The 20,335-nt window shown below is 36.0% G+C and overlaps 1 protein-coding gene and 1 long non-coding RNA gene across 5 annotated transcripts in view; both read left to right on the top strand.

Annotated features, from left to right (window-relative positions):
* Positions 1-20,335, top strand: part of LOC126764845 (very long-chain specific acyl-CoA dehydrogenase, mitochondrial) — a 53,873-nt gene that overhangs the window by 30,122 nt on the left and 3,416 nt on the right. For all 4 annotated transcript variants that reach the window (XM_050482439.1, XM_050482437.1, XM_050482440.1 and 1 more), the window contains exon 3: positions 7,923-8,414. In XM_050482439.1, the coding sequence (XP_050338396.1) occupies positions 7,923-8,414 (492 nt within the window). The remainder of the gene's footprint in view (positions 1-7,922; positions 8,415-20,335) is intronic.
* LOC126765022 (uncharacterized) lies at positions 48-3,104 on the top strand. Its single transcript, XR_007668238.1, has 2 exons — positions 48-537; positions 645-3,104. It is a non-coding gene; the product is annotated as an uncharacterized LOC126765022 (long non-coding RNA).

Here is a 20,335-nt window from a genome sequence, read left to right as displayed (position 1 = left end):
GTAAGTACAGTATAAATCTTTGCTGCATGATAAGGCATTTTCGTTAAAGTAAATATTACTTTCTTATTTTACACAATTTAAAAATATTTTTTCATTCATAAGATAAGCAAAAGTTAATGAGCACAATTCTATTAAGTGGTATAAAATCGACCAAAATGTGTAAATTTAATATATTGGTTCTTCTTCTTTACTGCCGTAGACACCGCTTTCGCGATTATAACCGAGTTAACAACAGCGCACCAGTCGTTTCTTATTTTCGCTACGTGGCGCCAATTGGAACCTCAAAGCGAAGCCAGGTCCTTCTTCACCTGGTCTTTCCAACGGAGTGGAGGTCTTCCTCTTCCTCTGCTTCCCCCGGCGGGTACTGCGTCGAATATTTTCAGAGCTGGAGTGTTTTCGTCCATTCGGACAACATGACCTAGCCATCGTAGCCGCTTTCTTTTAATTTGCTGAACTTTTTACAATGTCTCATACAGCTCATCGTTCCATCGAATGCGATATTTGCCGTGGCCAACGCGCAAGGGATCATAATAGCAGGTGAAAAACTCAGACTCGTGGCCCGTGCTAGCATATACGACCTATCTTATGGGCGCGCAATGTAAGTGAACAGTGAAAAACGCTACTCCCTTCTCTCTTTGTCGTAGGATGCCGTAGGATTTTTGGATTTTTGCCGTGGAAACGTGTCAGCTGATTGCTCTCTCACATCGCAGGGTTGCCAATCTCGATATACTGTAGTAATTATAAATGTTGTCTTCTATATGTTTGAAATTTTCTTAAAATAACTCAAAATCAGAGTCGAATGCTATTATTTATAAATATATAAACTATTTTTAATAGTTTGTTTTCAGTTTTGATATTTTACATTATAAAAAATTGTAATTGAAAACATAGATGTGTACAAAACTATATATGCGTATTGAGCAATGGCAACATTGTTCAAATGAAAACAAACAAAGATGGCTGATTTCTGCGTTTTTACCACGGGCTCAACTTTTAACACATTTTGCTCGCTAAGGAAGGAAAAGGAAGGAAGAGAGTAGCGTTTTTGACTGTTTCTGCTATAAATCTTTCGCAGAACCTTTCTCTCGAAAACTCGCAACGTCGACTCATCAGTTGTTGTCATCGTCCAAGCCTCTGCACCATATAGCAGGACGAGAATAATGAGTGACTTATAGAGTTTTGTTTTTGTTCGTTGTTTTGTTGTTGCACTGTACTAGTACTGGTTCCTAAATAGACGAAATTATCTGCAACTTAAAAGTTATGACTGTCAATAGTGACGTGAGAGCCGAGACGCGAGTGCGACGACTTTTTGTTTAATGACTAGAGATATTTCGTCTTGCCAATTAGTTTGTAGATTTAATCTTTCACACAATACGCTCGATAGAACCTTATACGCGATGTTGAGGAGGCTTATCCCACGGTAGTTGGCGCAGATTGTGGGGTCTCCTTTTTTATGGATTGGGCATAGCACACTTAAATTCGAGTCGTTGGGCATGCTTTCGTCCGACCATATTTTACAAAGAAGCTGATGCATGCTCCTTGTCAGTTCTTCGCCGCCGTGTTTGAACAGCTCGGCCAGCAATCCATTGGCCTCCGCCGCTTTATTGTTTTTCAGGCGGGTAATTGGTATTCGAACTTCTTCATATTGTTTATATTATAAAAAAATCGACCAGAAAATGGGAAATAATTATAGTAAGGAAATGGGTTGTAGTATACCACGTGTATATCAGTGTATGATTTCACTAATTTTTAGCGCCCGACCGCGCTAGGACTAGGAAAAATGGCTACTTCATCTCATTAAGTATCACACATATTGACCATCATAAATAGTTTAAAGTCAAGTGCAACATCGATAATAATTATGTATATGGTGTATATTAGTATTAGGAGGACTAGATTGATGTCATTACTCAAGTTCACTCGATAACAAGTTTCTATCTATTGGCCGATATACTGGTATTCGGTATAAAGTCTACAGAGTATATAGGAGATGGAGTTATTTGTCAACAGATTTTGTATTTAATTCTAGTATTTTCAGTATTATACGTTTACTTAATTCTCCTTATTACCTATATATACGGTATAAAGTCAATCGGAAGTTTGAAATGTTTATATTAAGTACATATATGCCGTAATAGTAACCCGATTTTATATGTATATGTATTTCTGGCATTACGAGAACAATTCACTTTTATTAAGATGCTTCACATATTGATCGATATAGAGGGGAACTGGTAGTTTGAAAATCTCTATTTTAAGTATATGGGACATTTTTAAACTTAAGACACATTTATCAGGAATATATTTTCTCCGAATTTCACTAATCTAACAAACTAACAGAAATCTACATATACTTTGGTATAAAATTAGGGCACGATTCCGATTACTTTGGCGGAGGGGTAAAAAAAAACGAATTTCCGTATAAATGGGGTATCTACGGATAGGGGAGCTCCTCCAGAGGAGGAATATCCAAAAATAATGTAAAAATTACTAATATTTTTTAAAATATTCACGATTAAAAGTTCAAAAATTTGCACTAAGAAAACATAATATTTCTCTATGTTTCACAAAATTTTTTCACATTTTTTACTTTGTATATTTAAATACACACTCTAAGCTTTGAAATAAGCTCTCATTTCACATTTATTTTTCAATTTTTAAGCTAAATTTTGTAATTTAAAAATCACTTAGCACACTCATCGTTGAAAAGGTTAGATTGTTTACAATTATGAGGAAAACGAGCCTTGCCACATCTTAAACAGTAAATATGTAGGATTTTTAACAATTTTTCTTTGTTTGTTTTATCGCGTGATTCTTTTTTCTATATTAACCATAAAAACATACTTTCTACATAAGTATATGTGTAATACGTAATTTATGTGACTGAAGTACTTTCGCGAAGTACTCCTTTATGCATTGGCGGCCTTCGGCCGCGCTTTAAAAAAATAACCCTGGTCGAGCGAATACCCGGGGTGACTGAAGTACTTTCGCGTAGTACTCCTTTCTGCGTTGGCGGCCTTCGGCCGCGCTCTAAAAAAATAACCCTGGCCGAGCGAATACCCGGGGTGACTGAAGTACTATCGCGTAGCACTCCTTTCTGCGTTGGCGGCATTCGGCCGCGCTCTAAAAAAATAACTCTGGCCGAGCGAATACCCGGGGTGACTGAAGTACTATCGCGTAGTACTCCTTTCTGCGTTGGCGGCCTTCGGCCGCGCTCTAAAAAAATAACCCTGGCCGAGCGAATACCCGGGGTGACTGTAGTACTTTCGCGTAGTACTTCTTTCTGCGTTAAAAATAAAAAACATATTAACTTTTTGCTGACAGATATAATAACCGAAAAATATAACCACTTTATATCCGAAACTCATATTTTAAATATAATAATATATACATCGTCACTTAAAATACAAACCAGTGTATCATAAAAAATAAATGGAAATCGCTGACAGATATAATAACCAAAAAATATAACTACTTTATATCCAAAACTCAAATTTTGTTTCAATATGAGTGCATGATAACCGAAAAATATAACCACTTTATATCCAATATTCAAACAAAATTTAAGTTTTCGTTATGAAATTGATACATTTTGGTTATTATATCTGTCAGCGATTTCCATTTATTTTTTATGATACACTGGTTTGTATTTTAAGTGACGATGTATATATTATTATATTTAAAATATGAGTTTCGGATATAAAGTGGTTATATTTTTCGGTTATCATGCACTCATATTGAAACAAAATTTGAGTTTTCGTACTGTACTGTACTGTACACCTTACACTTTATTACGCAATATTATTATATAATATTACTTATACAAATGTATATAATATTATTATATAATATTACTAATACATGTATATAATATTACTTATTTGCTTAATAAATTTAAAAAAGAAAATATCCATATGCATGAATATAGGAATTTTTGCGAAAAAGAGGAATTTCAGACAGATGGCAGCGCTCCATTTCTTCGTAATTTTTGGTAAACAAATGAGGTTCAAAAGAGTGTAAAATGTAATTTTTAAAATAAAGATTTTTTATATAAAAAAACCTACTAAAAGTGTAAAATGTGGATTTATTTAAAAGATTATAGTGTAATTTAATTAATTTGAAGAGAAAAATGTGAATAAAGTGTGTTTAACGTGGTAAAATAGCTACTTGAAATGTTCGAATTTTGCGAATTTTTGAACTTTAAGGTCGAATATCTCCTAAACTAAGCGTTTGCGGTACCTATAACCTCATATATTTTTCAGGAGGACTTCCTCTTTCCAACGGTACCTTCAAATCGCGGCGCCAAAGAAATCGGAATTGTGCCAAAATTAGCAATAGGTCTATAGGTCTATGTATTCAGAATTTATGGTTTTATAATTTGTAGCACGATTTCCAACATTTTTAGGTAACAGAAGGTATACTTTGAATTCACTATTTATTGTATGTATACTGTAAGTTGAAAGAATCAGATACAATTTTATGAGAAGTAGGCATGATGGTAGTTCGATTTCGCACGTTATCACAATGGAACAAGTGTACCAAGTTGAATCGTGATATCAGAGATCCGGAACTCGACTATCTCGATTAGTTTTATTTGTTCCAAACAGTTTTTAGGTGAACAAAACTATTACACTCTGTTCCTACATTCAACTAAATTATACAAGAAAATATGAGCAACTCATAAAGTTGTGCATTTTAAAATTTCTTAAAAATATGAATCCCATTGAGGAAATAACTGTGCTTTAAGTGAATCTTTTTAGCTTATTTTGTTTTATGAACCAATTCACAATCGTATATCATTTATGTTTGATGTATTTGATTTTGATTATGGAATGCACTCAGTTATTTGTGACAACTCCAATATTAACCAGTATTCAAGTAGCAAGAATCCTTAATGGAGGGTGGATACGCGCGCGTTAGTTTAGAAGTGTAGTATCCTATTTCACATTTAAATCGATCTGATGGGCTACTGCTTGTTCTAGCAGTAAGCCTGCACGCGGGGGGAAAAGAACAATTAGTTCTAGTTAAAAAAGAGTTCTTTACCGAAAGAAAGAATTTTGGTTAAGATTATCAGAACTTAACTGACAGATTGCTGCTATTGAGAAAACGGCCCCAAGTTTTGTTGAATTGGCTGCATGGAAGTTATTAAAACAATTGTTTATGAGTTTTTAGAAAACATAAAAATACAAAGATATTTTTTTTCCACCAGAACCTATGTAATAATAGAGCTTTGACTCTGATTCTTTTAGATTTAGCAAAATTTGGTAGAATTATAATTTTGAGTCGAGTTTTTTTTTTGTCATTTTATGAACTAGATTGCTACAGTAATAGTAACTATCAAGGACAGACAGTAGGTAACTGTTATTATTAAAAAATTAATTGTGATGAAAGGGTCTGATATAAATGATGTAGTAATAGAATAATTGCTAACAGAATAAAAGTTAAAATTTTAAACCTACCTTTCATTAATTCCACATGTCATTTGCTTATATCAATTCTGGCTTTAGTGCTTAATTCCTAAAACTTTGTCGATATGCATACTTGAAGAGAACTAGGTTAAATGTAAAAACGTATTTAGCAAAAAAAAATGTTTTACTACAATTTTTGTGGGAATGGGATATCAATAACACATGTGAACTATCTATCGTAAGCTTAAATAAAGAGATCAAGCCTTGGTGTCTATGAAATATTTCGGAATGGGTTAAAGTAGCTTTGTTTATTATTATATCCACGGCTTAGGTAAAATAAATGTACTGATTACTCGTGAGGTTATGAATAGTTCCACTTCGACGAGAGGTCTGTCCGTTGTGGTGCCCGCAACTTCTGATACACCTAATATTGCAGCGATGTTAGCTTTGCTAAGAGCTAGCAGTTAAATATACCTTTTTTGTTCCACTCTGAGGAATTTAATATAGAGCAACTTTTTACTAGTGCTAGTGAGGTAATGTATTCCTTGACTCCTCTTGGGCTTCAATCCATTTGTAAAAAAAACTCTCTGCGCCTCTTCTCCAACGACTCTACCTTACCCACCCAAAACACAACTTTTGGTGGGAGACCCTGCCGCTTCTTAATAGCTTCTTTAGAACAATTTTGGCCAATCAGGGTTTTCCTTACCCTCTCCTGAAGATTAGGTTTCCATGACAATTTTTTTTTATTAAGGATGAGATCCAAGTACGAGTACATCAGCTTTTCGGCAGGGTAAAGACAAGAGCCCCAAATGATAAAAAAGGATTTTATTTTCGGGGGGTACCCGTGTTCTCACATTGCCTTTACCCGAAGGCGGTTCCGTCTAATGTAATGACTTTTGTTTTCGAAGAGGTTGCTTCCGACCTATTTGCTCCAACGCCTTTTTTGTTTCCATGTTTTAAGGTCCGCAGTCAGAGCTGGCACCCACCTTCCGAAAAGGTAGTCGCGTTTCATTGTCCCAAAGTTATCTTATTGATGAATTCGTTCAGAGCCGACCAAATTAAGACAACCTTTGCATAACCTTCCCAGCTATTAATGTAGAATGTCATCCCTACAAACTAAGGTGGTAGAATACTACGGCTACAATCCCAGGTCCTAAAACGTCATACTACTACCTACGAATAATCCGTAACGGTTAGAGTTCGATGGTCCGTAGGAGTTCTACAATGGGAACCTGCTTTACATACCTAATACAGAACTTATCAAATGAACTTTAAGGGATCAGTAGGGTAATCTTTTTTCAAATTTTTTTTGTGCATTTTCTGTTACCTTATAACCTTAGAATTAATGTAGAAACCCACTTTACATTGGAACGTTTCGAAAAAGGCCCAAAAATAATACCGCTCGACGTTCGGAGCGCTCGGAGTGCACCCCTGGCGCTTTAAACGCGTTTTTCACACACTTTTATAAACTGGCGGACATGATTCCGGTCGAACTACTCGACCGATTTGCTTCATTTTTTTTTAAATGTTCACAAAATGCCTAGCTATTTTATAATTTATTGACAATGTTATGACAAACATTATGTAAAAAAGCATGGGGAGAAATAAACGGTAGTTACTTTTTTATTTATCAAAATTGTTTCATGATTCTAGTAGGGGCGATAACAATTCACGTACTTTTTAAGAATAAATTGGGTTTTTTGTGTTTCAGATGTTCCAAACATCAGAAATCGTGCCCGCCAGTGAAAAAACGCATATCATTCACCCAGCCATTTCTCCGACAGATGTCATCAAAAAATTCCGAAACAATTTTTTTATACGCTCCACTATATACCTCATGATATGTGAAAAAAGTTCTATGAAAAAAAAAAATCAAAAAAACAGGCCAGATTACCCTACTAACCCCTTAATTATCGTCGGTTTTTATATTCATACATAATATAATAGTTTATTAAAAATCATTAAACCTAATCGAGATGGATATATCGTTATTAAAATAAAATTATCAGGATTATGAGAAAATTTTTTCCGATGTTCATCTTTCTATGGATTCGGTAAATTGACTGAAATTAGGTGCGTTCGAGTTACGAGTTATATTAATGATACTCTGCTAATGTGCAGACAGAAATTTAGTGCAGCCGATTTTTTGCATAAATTGCGCCTAAATTGACGGTTGTATGTTATGCTGTGCAAGTGCCAATAATAATTTTGAAAAATTTGCAATATTGCTGTCGTCATTGCCATATCGAACGCATCTTAATCCACAAAACATGAATTTTTCACTTATATCGGAATTCTGCTTGTCACGATTGTCTCATGTCTCTAATTGTCACAATCGTAATTTAGTGACTCAGTTAGTCAGGAGTCTCATTTTGATATTCTGGCAGATACAGTATACTACTATACATGATACATGAGACAATCGTGACAAGCAGAATACCGATATTAATATCATAGTATCATTAACTCATATATTAAAACTAATGAATATTATTTTATTCAATTTACTTTTAGGAGATAAACAGTGCAACACGAAATGATGAAAACTCATCGATTGATGATACAGTACTGGACAAATTGTGGGAGCTTGGAGCTTTTGGCATTCAGGCTCCAGAGAAATATGGCGGCTTGGGACTTGGCAATACACAATATGGCCGTTTGTGTGAAATTTTGGGTGCTAACGATCTTAGTGTTGGAATTACTCTAGGTGCACACCAAAGTATTGGTTTCAAGGGAATCTTGTTATTTGGTACACAACAACAAAAAGAAAAATACTTATCAAAGTTAACGACAGAGAAAGTGTACGCAGCATTCGCTCTTACCGAACCAAGCTCTGGATCTGATGCTGGTTCCATACGTACTCGGGCTGTAAAAAGTGATGATGGAAATTATTTTATTTTAAACGGTTCTAAGATCTGGATATCTAATGGTGGCGTTGCTGACGTAATGACAGTGTTTGCACAAACAGAACAAGTCGACCTGGCAACTGGCGAAAAAACAGATAAGGTATGTACAAATATCAAATAGATTTTCAATACACCTTCAAAAAATAAAAGTTATTTCATAAGTTTTGTTTGTTACTCATACAATAATAATTATGTGGTGAGTTTTAAATAACTTGTGAAGTAGGAAGTTTCCAGTATTAAATTTCCTTTTTTTTTATCATCCTGATCATTTTGATATACATTTGTGTGTATGTAATTCTGTATTTAACTAATAAAGATTTTTTATGTGATATTAACAAAATAAATGAATAAAACTATTATACATACTTTGTGCGACAGGTTGCGATAGTAAAAATTTAAATTAAAGAGTATAAACGTATTCAAGAGTATCACATCCTTACTTATTGACTCGTAAATATTATCTGATGTGTTATACCAAATGTTGTATTTATTCTGCTTAAAAGTTTTTGTGCTTTTACCTTTAGTTTTGTCTATTGACAAAATCACTAATTAATTTATGACAAAGTTTAACTAGTTCTATGATCTTACAAACACGTGATTATCATGAACATATTGAAATTAAAAACCAATTCTAATATTTTAACATTGCCAAATTCACGAATTTTGTATATTATTTACGTTAGATGAGGAATTATTTCAACTAGACACGAGTGTAGTAGGTAGGGTATCAAAAAATAATTTCAGATACATCCAACATATTTCTATTTCAACTATTCATATCTTTAGTATTTCCGACCAATTTCGATCATTGGAATATCAATACCGTGTTTTGATAAAACATAATACATATCTGAAAAATCTCAAGCTTTTTTGAGACACAAAAAGTTACTTTAAGTTGGGATGCGCGATTAGAAATTAAAAACCACCAAATTGCCTGTCTCTAAAGATGTAAAATTAAATAGCCGACAAATTAAAACACGTGCATGCGGTTTCACGGTTCAATTCAAAGAGAGTTCTTTATTCCGTTTTATGGAATCGTTTAGCCTAAACTAACGGCTTAAACTAGTGGTAATGTCAGTATGTAGTACAAAGAGGTAAGTATAATTATCTTTCGTTAAACATTGTACTAGATTATGTTAAGGTAAGTAATAGATTAGTATTATAATGACATTATTAGGGTAAGTATTTTATATATAATAAAGTTTCTTAACTTAATTTTTAACAATTAAATTTCCACTATTTTTACAAATTCATTTAATTATTTCGCGTCTTAGGTATAAATATATATAGTATGTATATGTCGCTTGACGCAACACCGGCCACCTTAACCCTGGTCGAGACCAACGGTCTGATACACTTAGTCGAGACCAATGGTGCTTGGCTATGCCAAGTGGTGTTTACATACATTTGTATGGAAATATGTGTTATATTTACGCTCATATATGTACAATATAGATACATTTTTAAAATTTCATACCTCTCGATTTGGTTGAATTCAAATTGACTGCCTTGTTCACGCTTGGCGTGGCAATAGCGTTCACAAGAAATGTAACATTTAGAGAAAAAATACATTTTTTCTTAACCTTTTAAAACGCTCTAGCGGCTAAAGTATTTGACCTAGATGGGTCAAATATATTGCACCGGTTAGGTAATTTAAAGAGCTTTCAGGAAATGTATAATTCGTATTATTAAATGTGGCAATAGGCGAAAATGGGTTTTCACCATGTCCCCGTTTGTTTGTTTTTGTTTCACTATAGTTGAGGGGATATGGGGCCGGGGGGGATCAAAACCATTTTGTGAGTTAGTTCACCCCTGGGGCTTTCCTCTCTAGCCCTACCAGGGGCGTGGCAATAGCTTTCACTAAAAAGGTAACATTTTGAGAAAAATTACATTTTTCTTAACCTTTAAAACGCTCTAGCGGCTAAAGTATTTGACCTAGATAAACATACAAACCAATTTGGACATGTAACGAACATAAAAACAGATAAATAAACCATGCGAAGTGATAGAAACATACCAAAGTTCATATATTTTCATACAAAATATATAGGGTCTAGCCAAGCACCATTGGTGCATTAAGGTGTAATATTATAATATCCTTTTTTCGTCCTTTTCGATACGATATCCTTGAATTTTTTTTCTGAATAGACAATAAAATTCTAGGAAGTTATCTGGAAGCGCAAATCGTTTGCTACACTAAATATATTTAAATAACATTTAAAAACAAAATATGGCTGGCCAGACCCGAGGGTCTCGATGAGGGTTAACAGGATCAGGTTCCTTCAACCTCCATTGGAAGCAAGGCCAGTTTGTGCATGGGACGCTTAATTGTGTCCGTCTTGATCGCTACTTCTGCGACTCGCACCTTGCCGTCTTGCCCTTCAGGTATACTTTGGACCATTGTCGCCAGAATTGTTGCTTGAGGCAGCAAACAAGTTGCCTTCTCTCGCAACAACGAACAATGAAAACAATGTACATATATGGTTCTACTGCAAGCTTCTCGGGCATTAATTAGCCATGTGCGTTCTCGAAGAAGCGCAACCAACGCTTTAGCCCCAGCGTGGTGATTTCGAATATGCAGGAACCGTAAATACGTTATCACGAAGTGCGAACTTTTATTTAATTAAAACGGAAATTTGGCATCGTATGGGAGAGGTGCATTTAATAGGCGACCTCCTACTCGGATTAATTTGAACGACAGCGATATCCGAGTACTCATGCAAAAACGGGTTGAGTTTTTGCAAGTTTGCCGTAGCGTTGTACCTTTATGCAATTTTTGAATAACATCCGAAAATGTTGGACCACAGACAATTTTTTATGAGAAGAGAATTTTTCAATAAGGTCCAATATTGAATTTTTCTCAGCAGTTGAAATTAGTGTAAATGTATTTTTCTTCTTCTCTAATGCTTCGTCTTCTGGTGAGAGCTAGAAGTGGTTATTAATTAGCCATAATGCAGGGTCTTCTAGGAGGAACTGTGGACCGCTAAACCATATCGAATTACTCAATTCGACCACGTTACAATCGCGAGACACTTGATCCGCAAGAGTTTTTTTCATTGGCACATGCCGTCAATGTACTTTGTCAGTCAACTCTTGGATTTCGGACACTCTATTCGCGCAGAAGGTTTGTAGTGAGGATGGATGTGTTTTAATCCAATGTCAAACGATTTCAGCGTCCAAAATGTAATATTTTCGAAAAGTCGACTCAACATAGGCGCTACTCTTGACCATAATTTCGAAAGAAGATATGCTAGCGACAGCTCGAAACGCGAGAGAGACTTGATCTTCAGTGGAGCCACTCTAGACTTTGCAGTAAGCAGCATACATTTAGTACCACTAGCAGATTGGCTTCGTATGTATATGCAGCACCTATACGCTCTTAGTGAGGCGTCGGCGAATCCATGTATTTGGCAAATGGCACTCAACTCAACGTTGCATTCCTCATTATGCTTATTGATGAGAGCTGCAGTAGGTTGGCTTTAAAGTTCTACCAGCTAGTGTCAAGGCGCAATGGAATCAACTCATCCCAATCTAGTTTTTGGATCTAAAGCTCTTGCAATAAGATATTTGCTTTTATAACTAGTGGGCCTAGTAATCCAAGACGATCAAAAAGGCGTGCAGAAACTGATAGAATGTTTCGTTTAGTAGCTCGCAGATCGTTGAAATTGTCATCTAAAACAAATCGAAACTAACCCTCTTTCGGCAACCAATGGATTCCTAACGTTATAGTGGAATTTTTGCCATTGAAACTTAATGACTTTTCAGTGCAATCACTGTCGAAAAATTTAGGGTGGTTTGAAAACTTGAATCTAGCCGAGTTTAATATTTGAATGACCTCACTTCTCAAAAGATCTAGAGACTCAAAAAAGAGGATATTTAATTGTATTAGCATCGCTGAGCATTTGCAAACACCGTGTTGTGATAAATAGACGTTACGGTGTTAAGACGAAAAATTTGAATTTGCTCAGAAGGATGCTCTCTCCACACAATAAGCTGACAATTTTTGTCTTCTGTTAGTGCATTCTTATGTAAGCGAAAACGAAGAAGAGTTGAGTATAACTTTTCTTGGATGTTTGTACTTACCATCAAAAGTTTATTCAATGCTATTTGAGTTGAAAATCGCCTCGAAGCATCAAAGATATAACGTAATTTGGTTATAGTGCTCTCGGGCCTTAAAACGCATTGATGTGGAATAAAGTAGTGTGGCTCACTCGGGATCTTATTGTTCGTTGGGCTCATGTAACCCAGAGCTCTATATTCATTCATAAAGTCCAGATACACCGAACTGCGGTTTCATATGAGTGACCGAGTAACTTACGGCCAGCTTTAAAGGGCCGTCCTGAAGGCAATACCTGAGTAGTATTAAAAAAATTTCACACACTTTTTGCTCTAGTGTGAGTTTGATGCAATTTTATTTTGCAGGCAATTCTTCTAGAGCCCAAAAGTTTTGGACTACTGAATCTATTGACGTTAAGTCTTCTTCAGCTTGGCATAATGTGCTATGTAATTTGGGAGGACACTTAAATTGCTAACGTATTTGCCAGATACAACCCACCCTAAAAGGGTTTTCTGTAGTGTTGGTTGATTAGGACCATTTTTAATTTGGCCAACAGCTAGAAGATCGAAAAATATTTCTGCACCCAATAAGATGTCAACTTTTTTACATTTGTGGAATTCTGGATCCGCCAATTCAATACTGTGCGAAAATTTCCAGCCATTAACACTGATGGTTTGGTCTGGATGATTAGCCGAATTATTGTGCATTATCCAGAACTCCGCGGAAAATTCTTAACTACTTATCCGCGACTTAACAAACGCGCTTAATTTTGCCACCTCCACCGGATGCTGGTGCAATAATGTGTGATGCGATCGATTGTCGTGTGTGTCGATCCGCTTTGCACTTAGAGACAGTGTGCCCCTTACGCAAACAATTTATGCATAAGGGTACCGATTTGACGAACTCGAATCTCTGCTGCACCGGAAGAGCCTTAAAAGTGGGGCAGGCAGTTAGATGGTGATCCTTCGATTTGCACTGCTGACAAAGAGGCTGCCTCATATTTGCTGCAACTAGCGCCGATTTGGTCCTGTCTATATGTTGTTTCCCATGACTCGCACTGCTTGTTGGTATGGACTTCGTTCTAGAGTGTGAAGCACCTTCCGCTTATAGCTGCTGGTACCTCCTATTTAGGGTGGCTTCACAGTCTTTCCACAGTGGCAGCTTGTCATAATTCAGCTGTTCCTCCCATTTGGATCGGATAGCAGAGTCGACCTTTGTCATTACTATGTGTGAAATTATAGTGTTCGTTATTTATTTCTCATCACCCAGCGATAGAAATGAGTCATATACCGCTGACACTTCGTCAATCATTGATCGCAATGAAGGCGCGGATGGCGTTGGGATGGTTGGCAGCTCAAAAGTTTAGATATTGTATTGAAAATATCAAACATTTGTTATCATAAACTATTTTGAGACTTGCCAACGCTTTCGGGTAATTTTCATCCGACATTTGAAACGCTTTAACTGTTCCCAAAGCCTCTCCAGATATACAATATTCTTCCTTGAATTTCGGTAAATTCATTTTAGGGAGCCTTGAGCTGTGAGAAGATACAAAAGATGTTTCGGCAGGTGAAGTTTTATTTTTTGCTAAAATTGACTATATTATGGACTTCGTTTAAACGACTATGTCCTCTAACTCCCCTCGAGCCATGTCGTTTTCATCAATTTTTTCAATCTTTGATTGGCATGTCATTAGTTTTTCACTATGTGAATTTAAGATGTCGAGCCGACATAATTCAATAGGATCTAGCGTCTGGGTTTCTTCGAGAAGACTCGTTTTAATGCGCAAAATACTACTTTTCGCAACCGTTCTTTGACGTCTTAACGACTTTCAAGTCCGTCAACTCCTTTTTTGGAAACAAGTTTGCGGGAGTTGGCTTTGGCTTGCTGAGTGTGTTTTACTTGAATAAAAAATTCACAAAAAAATTATTTGGGAATCACATCGCGTAAATGAATCGAATCGATATTTCCCAAATAACGAAAGGCCAAATCGAAAAATACACAAATGAGCAATAGCATCAGATAAGTGTGATAGGAGAAAGTGTGTTTGAAAATCGAAAAATTGCGAAAAGCCGACCAATAAATTGCTCGAAAAAATTGCGAAAAAAAACGAAAAAATCGAAAATTTGTCACCTTTATTTAAAAAATTAAAGGGCTACTGCAAATCCCAAAACCACTTGTTTCACTTAAGTACGCTTATGCATATATGTGCGTATGTTTCTTCTTCTTATTTAGTGGCGTAGACACCACTTACGCGTTTATAGCCGAGTGATCAACAGCTTGCCATGGTCGTCATCAAAAGGGGTTTCTCTCATCCGAGGCTTGTTGTCCTTCGTTTTCGCCTTCTCACTTTAGCTCGCCTTCACACGGATGTTCTTAGGCTACCCAGAGGATAATTGGTCAAAGACCGGAAGTCGTGAGCTGCTTGAGCCATATGTAAAAGAATCGATTCTGGCCACGCCCAAGTGAATGGCGATCAGAGAACTTTCCTCACTTGCATGAACTTCTACATATGACGCCATCCTCCATGTGTGTATGTTTATTATATTTAATTATACATATTTTTATTTATGTGTACGTTATTATATCGGGTGATTTTTTAAGAGCTTGATAACTTTTTTTTAAAAAAAAACGCATAAAATTTGCAAAATCTCATCGGTTCTTTATTTGAAACGTTAGATTGGTTCATGACATTTACTTTTTGAAGATAATTTCATTTAAATGTTGACCGCGGCTGCGTCTTAGGTGGTCCATTCGGAAAGTCCAATTTTGGGCAACTTTTCAGTGAATGGGCCCTAGAAAAGTTGGCAGAAAATCCGCTTTTTTATCGACAAATTTTGTTCAGCGATGAGGCTCATTTCTGGTTGAATGGCTACGTAAATAAGCAAAATTGCCGCATTTGGGGTGAAGAGCAACCAGAAGCCGTTCAAGAACTGCCCATGCATCCCGAAAAATGCACTGTTTGGTGTGGTTTGTACGCTGGTGGAATCATTGGACCGTATTTTTTCAAAGATGCTGTTGGACGCAACGTTACGGTGAATGGCGATCGCTATCGTTCGATGCTAACAAACTTTTTGTTGCCAAAAATGGAAGAACTGAACTTGGTTGACATGTGGTTTCAACAAGATGGCGCTACATGCCACACAGCTCGCGATTCTATGGCCATTTTGAGGGAAAACTTCGGAGAACAATTCATCTCAAGAAATGGACCCGTAAGTTGGCCACCAAGATCATGCGATTTAACGCCTTTAGACTATTTTTTGTGGGGCTACGTCAAGTCTAAAGTCTACAGAAATAAACCAGCAACTATTCCAGCTTTGGAAGACAACATTTCCGAAGAAATTCGGGCTATTCCGGCCGAAATGCTCGAAAAAGTTGCCCAAAATTGGACTTTCCGAATTGACCACCTAAGACGCAGCCGCGGTCAACATTTAAATGAAATTATCTTCAAAAAGTAAATGTCATGAACCAATCTAACGTTTCAAATAAAGAACCGATGAGATTTTGCAAATTTTATGCGTTTTTTTTTTTTTTAAAAAAGTTATCAAGCTCTTAAAAAATCACCCGATAGATATACATATATATATGTGTATTTATATGTATGTGTCAATATAATCGAATGCGAAAGAAGGCGGAGCCAAAGACTGAAAGTGTGCACTTATTTTTATTTTAATTTTATTGGTATGTGTTTTCGTTTCATTTTTTCTTTGCACTGCTTTCAGTAGTTCGCACTCGTTTGATGGCAGCAGCGGCATGATGGCAACAAGTGATGGCAGCGAAGTGATTTCAGCAGTGGCGGAATGGCAACAACGGGTGATTATACCGGCACTTTTGCTTTTACCGGCTCTTTAAAGTTGCGGCACTTTAAAAAGTTTTTCTATCGGGTTTTCCACCGGCTTTTCCAAACTGTTTTTTAATTTTTTCGTACGGCCCCTTTCGTCAGTCACGAACGTACACACATATATATATATATTTTATATACATACAGATATGTCCGCTAGCCCAGCCCGCAATTTATAAATTTTATCCCGCACCTTATTGTTCTATACAAACGTACATACATATATATATATGGCTTATATACATACATGTCCCCCAGCCCAGCCCGCAATTTATAATTTTTTTGTTATTTAAAAACTTTTACCCAAGTTAAACACTTTGGTACGATTTTTTTGGAATTCACGGTACCCTTTGCTTATGTACATATCCAATTATAATTTTCTGGAGCGTGGACCTTTCCCTTTTCACACTTTTTATTTATTACACTCTTTTGTATGTTTGTCACTTTGAGCATTTGCACATATGGACCTTTTTTTTGTAGGCTTAAGAGAGTAGAGGTAAGTGTTTAGCATTAGCATAGGTACATTTATTTCAATTTCAGCGCACACTTCTTTTCACGTATCGTTGGGGTAAGTGTTTTTGTTATATACACTTTGTAGAGTTTTTTTATTCCGTTTTATGGAATCGCTTAGCGTAATTCTTAAGCTAACGGCTTAAACTAGTGGTAATGTAAGAATGTATTACAAAGGGGTAAGTATAAGTATCTTTCGTTAAACATTGTACTAGATTATGTTAAGGTAAGTAATAGATTAGTATTATAAATGCATTATTAGGGTAAGTATTTTATATATAATAAAGTTTCTTAATTTAATTTTTAACAATTAAATGTTCACTATTTTTACAAATTCATTAAATTATTTCAGGTTTTAGGTATAAATATATATATATATATATATATATATATATATATATATATATGTATGTCGCTTGACGCAATAATATGTAAAATAAAATTAGAATTATTTTATTATTAGCCCTAATGTTATGAAAATTGACAGTAACTATCAAATTTTTTTTAACAGGTAACAGCCTTCATCGTGGAGAGATATTTTGGAGGTGTAACAAATGGCCCTCCAGAAAAGAAAATGGGCATTAAAGCATCGAATACAACTGAGGTGTATTTCGATAATGTTAAAGTCCCAATCGATAATGTTTTAGGAGGGGAAGGCAATGGGTTTAAAGTTGCTATGACTATATTAAATAATGGTCGCTTTGGAATGGGAGCAACTTTAGCCGGCACAATGAAATTTTGTATACAAAAAGCTGTAGATCATGCAAATAATAGGGTACAATTTGGAAAGAAAATCAAAGAATATGGTTGTATACAAGAAAAAATATCTCAAATGAATATACTTCAGTATGCAACTGAGTCAATGGCTTATACCATATCGCAAAATATGGACAAAGGAAGTAAAGAATATCACTTAGAAGCTGCGATATCAAAAATTTTTGCGTCTGAATCGGCGTGGTATGTTTGCGATGAAGCTATTCAAATACTTGGAGGAATGGGATATATGCACTTTGCACTGCTGACAAAGAGGCTGCCTCGTATTTGCTGCAACTAGCGCCGATTTGGTCCTGTCTATATGTTGTTTCCCATGACTCGCACTGCTTGTTGGTATGGACTTCGTTCTAGAGTGTGAAGCACTTTCCGCTTATAGCTGCTGGTACCTCCTATTTAGGGTGGCTTCACAGTCTTTCCACAGTGGCAGCTTGTCATAATTCAGCTGTTCCTCCCATTTGGATCGGATAGCAGAGTCGACCTTTGTCATTACTATGTGTGAAATTATAGTGTTCGTTATTTATTTCTCATCACCCAGCGATAGAAATGAGTCATATACCGCTGACACTTCGTCAATCATTGATCGCAATGAAGGCGCGGATGGCGTTGGGATGGTTGGCAGCTCAAAAAGTTTAGATATTGTATTGAAAAATATCAAACATTTGTTATCATAAACTATTTTGAGACTTGCCAACGCTTTCGGGTAATTTTCATCCGACATTTGAAACGCTTTAACTGTTCCCAAAGCCTCTCCAGATATACAATATTCTTTCTTGAATTTCGGTAAATTCATTTTAGGGAGCCTTGAGCTGTGAGAAGATACAAAAGATGTTTCGGCAGGTGAAGTTTTATTTTTTGCTAAAATTGACTATATTATGGACTTCGTTTAAACGACTATGTCCTCTAACTCCCCTCGAGCCATGTCGTTTTCATCAATTTTTTCAATCTTTGATTGGCATGTCATTAGTTTTTCACTATGTGAATTTAAGATGTCGAGCCGACATTCTAATTCAATAGGATCTAGCGTCATGGTTTTTTCGAGAAGACTCGTTTTAATGCGCAAAATACTACTTTTCGCAACCGTTCTTTGACGTCTTAACGACTTTCAAGTCCGTCAACTCCTTTTTTGGAAACAAGTTTGCGGGAGTTGGCTTTGGCTTGCTCAGTGTGTTTTACTTGAATAAAAAATTCACAAAAAAATTATTTGGGAATCACATCGCGTAAATGAATCGAATCGATATTTCCCAAATAACGAAAGGCCAAATCGAAAACACACAAATGAGCAATAGCATCAGATAAGTGTGATAGGAGAAAGTGTGTTTGAAAATCGAAAAATTGCGAAAAGCCGACCAATAAATTGCTCGAAAAAATTGCGAAAAAAAACGAAAAAATCGAAAATTTGTCACCTTTATTTAAAAAATTAAAGGGCTACTGCAAATCCCAAAACCACTTGTTTCACTTAAGTACGCTTATGCATATATGTGCGTATGTTTCTTCTTCTTATTTAGTGGCGTAGACACCACTTACGCGTTTATAGCCGAGTTATCAACAGCTTGCCATGGTCGTCATCAAAAGGGGTTTCTCTCATCCGAGGCTTGTTGTCCTTCGTTTTCGCCTTCTCACTTTAGCTCGCCTTCACACGGATGTTCTTAGGCTACCCAGAGGATAATTGGTCAAAGACCGGAAGTCGTGAGCTGCTTGAGCCATATGTAAAAGAATCGATTCTGGCCACGCCCAAGTGAATGGCGATCAGAGAACTTTCCTCACTTGCATGAACTTCTACATATGACGCCATCCTCCATGTGTGTATGTTTATTATATTTTATTATACATATTTTTATTTATGTGTACGTTATTATAGATATACATATATATATGTGTATTTATATGTATGTGTCAATATAATCGAATGCGAAAGAAGGCGGAGCCAAAGACTGAAAGTGTGCACTTATTTTTACTTTAATTTTATTGGTATGTGTTTTCGTTTCATTTTTTCTTTGCACTGCTTTCAGTAGTTCGCACTCGTTTGATGGCAGCAGCGGCATGATGGCAGTGATGGCGAAGTGATTTCAGCAGTGGCGGAATGGCAACAACGGGTGATTATACCGGCACTTTTGCTTTTACCGGCTCTTTAAAGTTGCGGCACTTTAAAAAGTTTTTCTATCGGGTTTTCCACCGGCTTTTCCAAACTGTTTTTTAATTTTTTTCGTACGGCCCCTTTCGTCAGTCACGAACGTACACACATATATATATATTTTATATACATACAGATATGTCCGCTAGCCCAGCCCGCAATTTATAAATTTTATCCCGCACCTTATTGTTCTATACAAACGTACATACATATATGGCTTATATACATACATGTCCCCCAGCCCAGCCCGCAATTTATAATTTTTTTGTTATTTAAAAACTTTTACCCAAGTTAAACACTTTGGTACGATTTTTTTGGAATTCACGGTACCCTTTGCTTATGTACATATCCAATTATAATTTTCTGGAGCGTGGACCTTTCCCTTTTCACACTTTTTATTTATTACACTCTTTTGTATGTTTGTCACTTTGAGCATTTGCACAAGTTACGCAATCACTTTCGTGAGAGCGAAAAAAAATACAATTTTAGTTTTAGGCGGACAGCGATTCCGCGTTTATTGAGTTTAAATTAACAACTGCCCCACTGATCTAGTTTACAAGTACTTATATTTATATTAAAGCTAGGGCTATGCACTTAATTATTTGCATCACCAGTTTATTGTACTGAGCAGACTGCTGCAATAGCAATATTGTTTCAGCTTGCGCTTTGCGCAAGCTATTCTTTGGAAAGTTAATATTTCTGCAATAA

The sequence above is a fragment of the Bactrocera neohumeralis genome, unplaced genomic scaffold (assembly GCF_024586455.1).
Source record: "Bactrocera neohumeralis isolate Rockhampton unplaced genomic scaffold, APGP_CSIRO_Bneo_wtdbg2-racon-allhic-juicebox.fasta_v2 cluster10, whole genome shotgun sequence".
NCBI classification, from domain to species: Eukaryota; Metazoa; Arthropoda; class Insecta; order Diptera; family Tephritidae; genus Bactrocera; species Bactrocera neohumeralis.
Note: the sequence above shows the minus strand (reverse complement) of the source record. Positions and strands in the feature narration are given on the sequence as shown.